We start from the raw sequence: 12,039 nt of genomic DNA, 5'->3' as shown, positions 1-12,039 counted from the left end.
TTAAGCCTCTTGTGAGTTCCCACTGTGCGCCCTGCTCTGTGCACCTCTCGCTGCCGTGCGGCTGGGGGAAATGCGTGGTTTTCCATTTTTTTAAATGTGTGCCTATTTTCGAGAGAAGGCGTGTGCGTGAGGGGGAGGGGGGGGCACAGAGAGCGGGAGAGAGAATCCCAAACAGGTTCCACGCACAGCCCAGAGCCCGCCACCGGGCTCGATCCCAAGACCCTGGGACCGTGACCTGAGCCGAAATCAAGAGTCAGACACACAACAGACTGAGTCACCCAGGCGCCCCCCCCCACCACCTTTTTAAAATGTTTATTTGAGGGGTGAGTAATTTTTAAAGCTATGTTTCAGAACTGACGTTTGAGCACATGTGGGTTTTATGTTGTGTTCTTTGAATTGTAGTTTAACTGAAATTCAGCTAAATTAAATTTTCATTAAAGGACTTGTAAATAAACTTAAGCTAAATGAGAAAGAATCCTAGCACACGTGGCCTGTGACCTCGCTGTAACCTACCATCCTCTGCCGTCCGGCCTCTCTCAGGCACATGGGGGGGGGGGGTGGCAGTGCGCCCCGGGGAAGGGCTTTTCTTCTCCTCTCGTGTCTGTGTTCGTTTTCAGAGTAGCCCTTTTACAAGCACTTGCAGTGGCTATGTAATGGAATCATTTATTTGAGGAATGCTCCGGGATCCGGCTTCCATAGCAACATAAATGTGGAGCGTGATCCTTCCGGAGCTTCCTGCTCGGACACCACGGCCGTGCCCTGGGTGCCGGCCTGCACACGGCTCTCTTGCCGTTTTGTTTCTTGCCACGTGTGGATGGGTCTTCGTTAATTTTTTCACTGTGGGTTTTTTCTCTGATACTTTTCACTGCCGGCAGAAAGTGTCCTGTGTGTGAAGAGTGTTTCCACAGATTACGGCATTCAGATTCTGAATAACAAGCGTTTTCTTGCGTAGCGACTGATAGGAAAATTCTTTGCAGATATACCGTGGGGCATACAGCTAGCAGCTGTGTACGCGCTTTGCGATCTGAGTCCCAGCAACCCAGCGGAGATCTCCCGCATCCTGGAAGCCTGGCGCAGAGAGACCTCTCACAGCGTTCCCTCCGCGGTGCTCAGCTGCCTGGAGGAAGTCAGCTGCCTGTGCGCCGAGGAGGTGGGCTAAGAAGCCGTGCGCCCCTGCGTCTAGAGAAGTGCCTTCGCGTGTCTGAGTCCGGACAGTTGAGTCAGCTCGCAGAGTCCCGACTGAGGCTTCGGAACGTCGCCGCAGAGGAGAGGATGTCCAGGCGCGCCCGTCACTGTGGCGAGGACACCGGAGCCGGCAGGGGCCGGGCCGCCCTCCCCCAAACCGCATACATTTCACTTAAGGCTGTTGTGATTCCATGACATGTGGGTTGTATTATTGTGTCTTGGTCAAACAACAAAAACTTGAACTTAGCCCTTTTTTGCTGCAGAAAGTGTCCTTTTAGTCGCTTTTTAAAATTGAGTGGCATTTTATAATGAATTTAATATAAAAGCATTGATTTGGTTCCTGAGCTAATTTTGGACTTTGCGCTGGAATGGTTGACTAGGAAAAAATAAATCGGCTAAGAAGGAGCTAGAAGACTCTTCCGCGGTCTTAGCTGGAAACGGACTGTTCCATTGTTTCTCCAGGTGGGCGCACCACGGGTGAGAGGGAACCCGGGGAGAGCCTTCGGGCCCCGTTGTAGCGCGTCTTCTTCCTGTCTCTGCGGTTCCTTAAAACCCTGTCACTCTAGGAGGACCAGGAGCGCCTCCGAGCAAAGGTCACTTGCAGGGTCGTGTCCGCGACGTGTATCTAAACGATTCAGAGGCCAGCGCGGGTGGGTCTCTGTGTGTGCCGTGTACATATGGACAGTGCTATAATGTGTTTCACATTTGATGATATTCCACTTTCGGAATTGTAGTATTTGTACATAGAAAATGGGTTTAATAACTCACCGTGGTTCCGATTTGTCTTATATTCATCATTTCTTAAAACTCTTGTATGTGTTTTTTATAATAAAAAATAAAAAGTAAGCCACGCACGTGATTGTTCTCATCCGCCAAGAGTGACACTGGGTGTTAGTTATCAGCAAAGGTGGAAAATTCTCCACTCTAACCAAAGGGAAGACGGCCGCTCCAAAACAGGAATACGCCACGTGCTGTTATCACGCCGGTCGTGAGTGTTCTCCGAGATGCTCTTGGCGTCACTGGATCCCGCGTAACTATGTGCTGATGGCCCCTCTTTGTTTACGTACGAATATTGCTACCCTTTAAAAAATCACATCCGACAACTCTTTTGTCACTCCTGCCTCGTGTTTTTAAAACAGTTATAACAAACATAATTGACATTTATAAATAACTCTGCGCTGCCCTTTGGAAGCTTTTTGTTGGCGCGTTGTTCTTTCTACCAGTATTTACTGAGCGTGGGCTCCGTGCTGGGGCCTCCCTGGGAGGAGCTGGGGAGCGGACAGCCCGGGCTGTGTTCTCAAAGACCAGTGAGCTGCCGGGAGAGAAAAACCCGGCCCCCCAGTGAATCAGCCGTCTGAAATTGGAGCAGGTGTAGTGAGGTCAACGTGGAGGTTTGTGCCGGAACAGCAGGGGAGACTCTGTCTGCACCGGTCCCTCTGAGGCCATGGCTGGCAAGCTGGGAGCTGGGCGGAGGGAGCGAGCCTTGAAAGGAGACGAGTGACCCTCCCGGGCAGGCGGCTGGCTCTGAGAGGGAAGAACCCGCTGCGTGCGGGAAGGAGGCCGGTGTGGCCCGGGCACGCTGTGGAAGGGAGCGCGTGGTGTTTGTTCGGTCAGTCACACAGGCAAGGGCCCGTCGCCGGCACCCGGGGGCCCCGGGCACGTTCATGCTTAGAGGGAGGTTTGACCGAGGCGTCCCACGAAGTCACCTTCCACTGTGGCAAATGATGGGAGGAGGGCAAGAGGGAAGCAGAGACCCGTCGGGAAGTCTGGGGAGAGCACAGGGCGGCAGTGCAAGGGGTGAAGGGTGGGGGGGTTTCAAGTCCCCCTTGGAAGTAAGGTCACTGCTGAACTATGCATTGCGGGAGGGGCAGGTCGGAATCGGGATCCCCGGGTCACGGAGTCGGGCACCGGGGCTGGGGACAGGTGCAGAGGCTGGTGGTTGGAATCACGAGTCCTAGGTGTGCGTCTGGGATGTGGGGACCACGAGACATGGCAGTGGAGGGGGCAGCCTTTACGGGCAGAAGTCTGGGGGTGGATGAGATCGGGCAGAAGTTGGGGAGTCGACGGCGTAGGGAGGCTATTTTGAAGCTGTGTGTGTGATCACGAGGAAGGAGAACTTGCCAGCTTCGGTACCTCCTGACATTTGAGGATGTGTGGGCCGGGGGCAGTGGGGTGGCCCCTTGGCGGCTGTCTCCTGGCCGAGGCTAAGAAGGCAGGGAGGCAGGCAGGTGGCCGTCTCTGTGCTGGAGCCACGAGGTCAGGTGAGGTGATGCATTTTGCCCCCCGCGGGTGGCGGGGACTCACTGATCCTTTCCCGAAGGAGAGGGCGTTAAGGGAGAGAGAAGAGTGGGTCCGCGGACAGGCTTGTGGGAGAATCTGCCTGGTAAATGGACTGGTTATAGGCTTCAGAACGGCTTTGGACCTCGGTAGGTGTCATTGGTGGAGAATGCTGGCATCCCGGCAGAACACCGTTGCAGGTTTTATCACTTAGGGGAAACGAATAAACAACCAAGGGAATGTGCAGTTGAACCTGGAGTTGGATGGAGCGTTAGGCTAGAGCGGGGTCCTGTGTGCCCAGGAACCACACAGGGTCTGGGCAGCCCAAGCCGGGCCCCACACAGCTTAGGATTACAGCCCGGGGCAGGCCAGGCCACGCACTCTGGGCTGGGCCCCCTAACGCTAAGGGCACAGGATGAGGAGCTGTCGCTGGGACAGGGGCGGTGAGCCGCGTGGCCGTCCCTGTCTGCAGGGACTTTGCTCGGGAAGTCCCCGCTCTTCGTTCCGAAAATCAGCCCGCATGCGGCCCTTCAGGCTGCCATTTTCCACCCTGATGGCACTCGGTCACTGCTTGCTTCGTTTTTCAAGACATGTGCTGGCCTAACTCACAGATTGAATTTCTGCAAGAATTAGGAGCCTGGATTAATTTGGGAATGGGAAGAATTGCACCGTGGCCATTAGAGGGCGCTGCAGCCTCGCCCGTGAGCAACTCCCGCCGGGCTACAGAGGGCACCTGCCTGGGATGTGTCTGATGAGGACAGTGCACACTCACAGAGCCTCTCACCCCGGGACACCTGGCTCCCGAGTGAGATTCCCCTGCCTCAGCCCATTCTCCCCAGCAGCAAGTGGGGAGAATGTTTGGAAAGGGTCACACGTAAGCTCAGCGGTACCTGAGAGCATACCTACCCCTCCCGCCAAACACAAATGCACACGCTTGGCCTGTTAGATTCTCTCCTGGATGTTTTTTAACGACCCTGGAGCAAAGGGCTTGGACATGAACGGATACACGCATGAGGTGGCCAGGTGCCTAGGCCGTAGCGATAGTGGCTGGGAAGGCTCTGGGCCCCTCGCCCGACGAGCCGGTCCTGTGTGCACGGCGGTGAGACCCCCCTGCCCACCCTGAACACGCTGGGTCCCGTTCAGATGCCGTCCCTCACACGCCCTCTCGTGCAGGACCATAGTGTAGGCGGTCAGTGGCGCACGTGGAGCTCAGACTGGTAAGTTTAATCCACCTGCCGGAGACTGAAGAGAAGGGGTTCGGTGTGGAATGTTCTAGAAACGTAGGGGAAAGCGTTTCAAAAGGAGGGCCGAGCCATTAACTGAAATACACTTTCCTTGCTTCTTTCCTTCCGTTTGCCGGATACCTGGTGGGAGGAATTCTGCGCCTGGTTGTGACACGCAGAAAGTTCCTCTTCGTACCTCCGAAGAGAGTTCTGAGGGAGACTGACTTTCATGGGTCTGTCTGAAGTGAGGAGCGGTCCCTGAGCCGGGTCCTGTGTTCGGCACGCTCACATGGCACGGAGGGTGTGACTTTGGTTTTGGGAGAGTGACCGCGTCTGCCGGCTCTTGGGGGAGGACTTGGGGCCCCTGGTGCCCATACCTGGCGGCTGGTGCTGCCCTGTTGGGGGCTCTGTGCTCGGGGGCCAGGGGCCCGTTGGGCCGATCCCCCCACCCCTGGTTCTCGGAGGGCCCGGCCTCCCCCCTGTGCCCACGAGTGCCAGAGTGCGGGGTCTGGGGCCGCGGGTAAGAGGCCTCCCGCGAGGGGCATGGCCCCCCCCCATTCCCTTCAGGGGAAGCGGGAGAGGAGGGGCCGGTAACCTCCCGCCATCGGGAACCGCGGTCTGTTCTAAGTTCTTGGTGCATCGTTAGGAATATTCTTTTCTTTCTTTTTTATTCTTTTATTTTTTTTTTAATGTTTATTCAGTTTTGAGAGACAGAGCGTGAGCGGGGAAGGGGCAGAGAGAGAGGGAGACCCAGAATCCGAAGCAGGCTCCAGGCTCCGAGCTGTCGGCACAGAGCCCGACACGGGGCTTGACCCCACGAACCGTGAGATCACGGCCTGAGCCGAAGTCGGACGCTCCACCGACTGAGCCACCCAGGCGCCCCTGGAATATTCTTTTCTTAATACATGCTCGGTAATTGCTGCTGTGGGATGACGTCACCCTGCATCACAGGTGCGCAGCTGACAGAAGAGGAAAGCGAGGGCTCGGAAATGTCAACCCTGAACCCTCCACACCTTCGCGTTCACAGCTGATCTGCTTGTTGCCATGTTTCTGTGTGTAAGTGTGTTACCGTGTATCCACTTTTAATAGTTTAAATTGGGACCCGGTGCAAGGTTTAATTTAATTTTCCGCGTTAATTCTGTACCGTGTGCACGGAGCAAATTAAAAAGGGAAGCAGGTCACACGGTGGCCCCCAGTCTCCCTCCGGCCTGCTTCCCGGGCCCGCGGCTCCTTCCACATCCTCCAGCCCCTCCCGACTCCCACCGGATGTCCTGACGCCAACGTGGGGGACCGCGTGCCCGCCTCACCCCTCTCTGCCGACGACCCAGAGCTTACTGACAGCGGGGCTGCGGGCCCTCCTGTCTGCTGCTCCCCTGCCTGCAGGGCGGGGTCCTCCGGGGAGGCTGCCGGCTTGGCGGGGACGGGAGGGCCCGCAGTGACTGGGGGGACACGTGTACGCTTGTAAGTGGGCGCCCTCCGAAGCTGAAGGTGGCAGGCAGTCCGGTCTGGAGGGCTGTCCCTTCACTCCAGCCTTAGCATTCTGGGAGCGGGCACTCCCGCTGGGGTCCTGCTCCCCCTGAAGGCGGGGAGGGCCGTGTGGTGGCTCTGAACCCAGCTGTCACTCAGGTGGCTCGTACACCTGAACCCCAACTCGGGCGGATGGCCGTCGTATGATTCCCTGAAGTCCAAGCCAACACCGGTCAGACTCTTAAAACCAGCTTTAATCCGTGTGCAGCAAGCCCCAAATAGGGGAACCATTCTGACCTCGGAGGAATCCTACTTCGGGTTTCCTGACAGTCCTCTAAACACCACCACCTAGTAACTTTGGGGGGGGGTGTGTTTATGATGAGCCAACCAAGTCAGTGTCTGTCTACACCTGCTTTGTCTGATGTGGTATTTAAGGCCACCTTGAACGAGTGGACCAATGGAAGGTGACGGGGGTTAGCGAAACGACTGACAGTAGGGCCGAAACCACAAGTGCCAGGCCCTCTGCCCTTCCTGGGTACCACCGCCACGTGTCCCTTGGGGGCCCAGGCACCTGCTCCCACAGGCACTGGGGAAAGCCCACCTCCATCTGCCCATCGGTCACTAGCAGATAATTGAGGACTGGCCTTATTTTCTTTCATATTTTCAATGTTCATTTATGTTTGAGACAGAGAGAGACGGAGTGTGAGGAGCGGGGGTGGGGGGCAGAGAGAGAGGGAGACGCAGAATCCGAAGCGGGCTCCAGGCTCCGAGCCGTCAGCACGGAGCCCGACGCGGGGCTCGAACTCCCGGACCGCGAGATCGTGACCTGAGCCGAAGTCGGACGCTCAACCGACTGAGCCCCCCAGGCGCTCCCCGACTTGCCTTATTTTAATAGCAAACAGCAGTCATGTTTGCAGGTGTCTGGACAACCCAAGTCTGACCTGCGGAAACTTCCCTCGCAGGAAGACTACTGGCACGTCGGGTCTCCTGACCTGCGTGTCTGTAGTTTTCCCACCAATGCTTCTCCTTCGGGGAAAAAGTACGTTTGTGGAGAAAGTGGAGAGTCTTTCAAAAACAGGCATTTAGCCTGCGGGGGTTTCTTCTGCTCCGTGGAGCCCTGGCCAGCCCCCCCCCCCCCCACCGCCTGCCCTGGGCCGAGGAGGGTTAAGGGGAAGCCCCTACAGCCCTGTACCTGCTGAGCGGCGGGCGCCCCCACCAGGAACTCGGAGGCTCTCAGGATTTCGTCCACAGCATCACCCGTTTTCACGTCACCCTGGGGACCTTGGGGAGAAGAGGAAAGGGACCCCGAGGGGGAGGCCCTGCCAGTCGTCGGGTGTTCACTTCCTCCGGAGTCTCGTTAGCGTGGAAACCTCTAGAAAGGCAGAGTCGGGGTCCTTTGTGGTGGCAGCCAGTGCTCCAGAGTCATTTCTCTTCTGGGGACATCAAGGGAGAGACTGATGGAGAAAGCCAGGTGGACCTCCCCCCCCCCTTCAAATGCAGAAGAAGTGCTCCTTTGAGTGCTGGGGACTCCTTTCAGAGGGCAGTCCCCCGAATGCCTGCAGGGTCTGTAGTGTCCTTTCAGCCTGAGGCCCCAGGGACACGTGCTGTCCTGGGGAGCCACCTGCGGGCGGAAGGAGGGGCGTGACTCAGCGGGCTTTTCAGACAGCCTCCTCTCTGCCTCCGCCACCCAGGGCCAGCCTTCGTTTGCACCTTGGAGACGTGTTTGTTAAATCTGCGGTGGAGCGGAAAATAGTTTTTAAAGCACTCACTCCTTCCTGACCTTTCCGGATTCGTATTTTTAGGGAGCCTGAAGCCGTCATCCAGAGTAAAATGTTCCTGCCTCTTTCTGTTCGGACAGCCTATCTGTTTAGTGATGGGGAAATTAGTTTTCTGGATTCTGATGCCGTCGTGAAATACATAACTTTAATTTGTAAATAGAAACATTGACATGGGGGGGGTGGATAAAGCGAGATAAATACAATTCCAGGAACTGTTCGGTTCACGTTGCTTGATTTCTGGCTTTGCTCAACTGCACACCCCCACCTTCCCAGCCCGCTTGAGATCAAGGAAGCGATATGGCGAACGGTTTGTTTTTACATCGTGCCCTTTACCTGCGCGCCTTTCACTCTGAGATCCCAGTGTGGCCGCGTGGAGAGAAAGGAGAGGGAGAAGAAAAATCTTAAAATAAGAAAACCCTGGTGCCTGGGATTTAAAAGAAATCTGGTGCAGGCGGTGCCCGTCGGGGCCTGGCCGGCCTGTAGGGGCGCACTGCACCGGCCGCGGGAACGGGGCGCACAGGCGGCGTGAGCTGGTGTGGCGGGGTCCCCCTGGGGCAGGGGCTTCTGGCAAGGACCTTTAGAGACCCTGCTGAGAGATCACACCCTTCCTTGTTAATGACGGGGCAGCCTCCGTGGGACCACTGGGGCCGGGAGCGCGCACCCTCCTGCGGGTGGAGGGTGGGTGGGGGAAAGTCTGTGTTCTCCTGTGACTTCCTGAGGCTGTGGCGTCCCTGGGACTTGTCTTCTGTCTGGGTGTAGCGAGACAGAAGACGCGCATGGCATACGTCACATCTTTTTATGAGTCACCCAAGAAATTTCGGTGGGGCTTAAAACTTTGTTCTGTGGAAAATACAGACAGTACCCCTGAACGATGCCGATTCAGTTCATGAGAACTTGAGCTTAGGATGATGAAGTTTTAGGGTGATGGTGGGGTGAGCTGGAACCGACGACCAAGAAAGAATTCTTGAAGACGTCTTTGGTGCAAGAAAGGCGATTTTTTTAAAAAATTTTTTTAACATTTATTTATTTTTGAGACACAGAGAGAGAGCGTGAACAGGGGAGGGTCAGAGAAAGAGGGAGACACAGAATCTGAAACAGGCTCCAGGCTACAAGCCGTCAGCCTAGAGCCCGACGCGGGGCTCGAACCCACGGACCTCGAGATCATGACCGGAGCCGAAGTCGGACGCCCAACCGACTGAGCCACCCAGGCGCCCCAAGAAAGGCGCTTTTATTAAAGCACGGGGACGGGACCCGTGGGCGCAAGAGCTGCCCTGGGGTCCTGACGGGTAACTCGTTATATAACCTCAGGTTGGGAGGGGGTTAGGGATAGAGTAAGTCTCTAAGGTATTTTGGAAGCAAGGTTTCCAGGACCTTGAGGGGCTGGCTGTTGCTAGGGAAACACCACTTATTACCGTTTAATAAAACCTCAGTCATGAGCCCTTTCAGATGTGTATCGGGGACCATAAGCTTGGATAGGATTGCCAGCATATGTCCCAGGGCAGGTGAGATAAAGGAAGTGGGCTTACAGGGTCCTCGAGGTTGGGACAGTGTTAAGCTAAGGGCCTCTTTTGTCCCCAGCAAAGTGTCATCATCGAGGCAGCTTAGCTCCTAGAGGGAGGTCACTCTGCCCGTTTCAAGGACTTGTCAGTGGGCTGCAGGCGGTAAGGGAATTTAATTTTTCATTTGCCTTAGTTTCCCACACCACCATAGCCGGCACTTAAACCCCTCTCCTTGGTTCTTGGGTAGCCAGGAGTGTCCAGAGAATATCACACATACACCGTGGCGGGGGGGCGGGGGGGGGGGATGGTACCACCCTGTATTTTGCCCTCAGCTTGCCCCATGATCCCCCATCAAGGAGACATTCACCTCGGAGACACTGCTTTTTATTAGCAAAGCCCATCAATGCTCTAATAGCTTTTGGGCACGATCCTGGTGGTTTGGGAATTGACAGCTAGTAACCTTTCACCATCGGAAAGGAATGATTTTGATGGCTTTCTTTTGCCTTTATTGTCTTCTTGTTGATTCCGGTTGGGTTTTTTTTAGGGGTGGGGAGAGGGGAGATTTGCTTTACATGTTCATGTTTATACCCAAATATCACAATCTTCTGTGTTAATGATTGAAGTAATTAAGTGCCACTAATTTCATTCGGTTAAATGTTTAAATTGTTTGCTCGGTAGAGTTCTTCAAGACTAAACTATTTTATTAAAACAGAGGAATATTGTATCTCTGCATTAGAGCCTGCTTGAAAATCAGGAAAGGGCATCGCTGCGCTGCCTCCAGAGCTGAGCGGCAGGCAGGTTAGGTGACCTCCAGTCAGTGACAGCATGGCTTGTAAAGTGCACTAAGCAGAGTTTAGGAGCTTGTTTCTGTTTCTAGCAGCCTCGTGAAGTGTCAGTGGCCATGGATACGGTGTTTCCTGAGTCAGATCCAGGTAGACTGAGCAAAGGCACGACAAAAGCATCTGAGAGGTCAGCCCTGATTTCTGGCCACTCGCCTTGTCTCAGAAGAACGGAGCTGCCGGTGTGCCCCGGCCAGTAGAGCGGGACAGCCCGTGGCCCACACGAGGCAGACGGACGAGTGCTCTCAGCCCCACTGCCCCCAGACCCGGCCAGCTCTCTGTGACTTCAGTCTCGAACCCGCTGTTCCTAGTGCCCGTGCCATCATCTGCACCCAGCGTGTGTATCCGTGCAGGAGGCGTTTCTTCTCTGCAAAAAGGGAAAATGACCGTGTGTGAAGAATTCCAAGATTACTTACTTCCATTTTCACCCTGGACCGGCTCACGGCGTTTCCATGTAATTCCAGAATCGATGACACACTTCCCTTTTACGAAGCTGGCACGGATTTATTCAACCTTGCTTTTAAACTTAGTAGTATCTACATTCGCTTCAGCATGTACAGCTGCCAAAGTAAAGGCTAATGTAAAAGCCACTTTAACCCAAAGGTTTTAAAGTCAAAATGGGCCAGTGGCCCGAGGCAGGAGCGGGCTCTCTCCTTAGAAAGTTCTGGAAGGTGGTCATCCAGACGAGTGTGTGGAAGTTTGCCCAACTGTCCTGCCCTTAACCCAGGTCCTGGAGTGTGCTTTAAAAATACAGATGCTGAGGCCCCTGGAAAGCACAAACTTGCACAGTAGTTGTCAGGAAAGCCCAACAGAGGTAGTAAACGTTAAAGAAGGAATCCTGCAGAATTGCAGACTCACAAATGCTGAGTAAGACATTTAAAACGGCACAGTTGAGCTGGCAGAAAATAATAAAATCTGCTGAAGGTGAGACAGGACAAGGAAGCTGAAATCCACTCGGGGAGGCATCATTTCAGCATTTGCCTGCGTGACAATGGGAGGGAGTAAGACAGTCTCAGGTGGCAGACAGATTGAGGTGTGCGGGCCACACGGAAGGGGAGAGGTGACAAGGCCTGGGGAGAGAAGAACACGGGTTCCATCAGTGACAACCGCACCCCATGAAGCCAGGACACAGGTAGGAATGAAATTCTAGGTCAAGCCAAGGAAAAAAAAGAAAAAACCACAGAAGGAGAAGGTAGGGACAGGAGCCCCCCTCCATCCCAGCTATGGATGGAACAGGAAAAATCACCCCTAGCACACACACAAAACAGTATCTTGCATGAGAATTCCTACCCCACGTCTTGCACTCGTGAGTATGGATAGGAATGTGCACCACTTGTGTGGCCCCAGTCCCTCCAGGTGAGTTTACAGCGATCCCAATTTAGCTGTGCTAAAGCGCCTGGAAAAGTCGAATGGAAATCCTTGTTGGAGGAAAGAGTTTTTAAAGCCCAGTCCTTAAAGAATTCCCACAGGTAAAGTTCCAAGGAGCATGAGTTCATACTCATACCCATAAAACTACTGAAGAGACGAGAACTTCCAGTAAGAACAAACTCCAGATTTATGGACTTTGTGTATGTCTTATTTCCCAGATTTAGAATACACACCATAAGTATTTCACATTTCAAAGAAATTGGACGGGAAGACAAAAGCATAACAGGAGGACAAGGGATGATGGAGGTTTATCAGACAATCGGTGTGAAAAACAAAACAGAACTAAAAACAAGACGCAGACACGCACATGTGTATCTCAAAGTATAAAGCCGGGAGACAGGAT

At 54.5% G+C, this 12,039-nt stretch overlaps 1 protein-coding gene across 2 annotated transcripts in view; it reads left to right on the top strand.

Moving 5' to 3' along the window:
- ICE1 (interactor of little elongation complex ELL subunit 1) overlaps positions 1-1,347 on the top strand; it is a 56,508-nt gene extending 55,161 nt beyond the window's left edge. For both annotated transcript variants that reach the window (XM_047094242.1, XM_047094259.1), the window contains one exon: positions 978-1,347. In XM_047094242.1, the coding sequence (XP_046950198.1) occupies positions 978-1,159 (182 nt within the window). In that variant the 3' untranslated portion in view covers positions 1,160-1,347. The remainder of the gene's footprint in view (positions 1-977) is intronic.
- Positions 1,348-12,039: the final 10,692 nt, after the last annotated feature.

Source organism: Lynx rufus, unplaced genomic scaffold, assembly GCF_022079265.1.
Source record: "Lynx rufus isolate CCGP_SWC_20201006 ecotype Redwood Valley unplaced genomic scaffold, mLynRuf1.p SCAF_1, whole genome shotgun sequence".
Classification (NCBI taxonomy): Eukaryota; Metazoa; Chordata; class Mammalia; order Carnivora; family Felidae; genus Lynx; species Lynx rufus.
The sequence above is the reverse complement of the archived record's forward strand: the minus strand, read 5'-3'. Positions and strand labels throughout refer to the sequence as shown.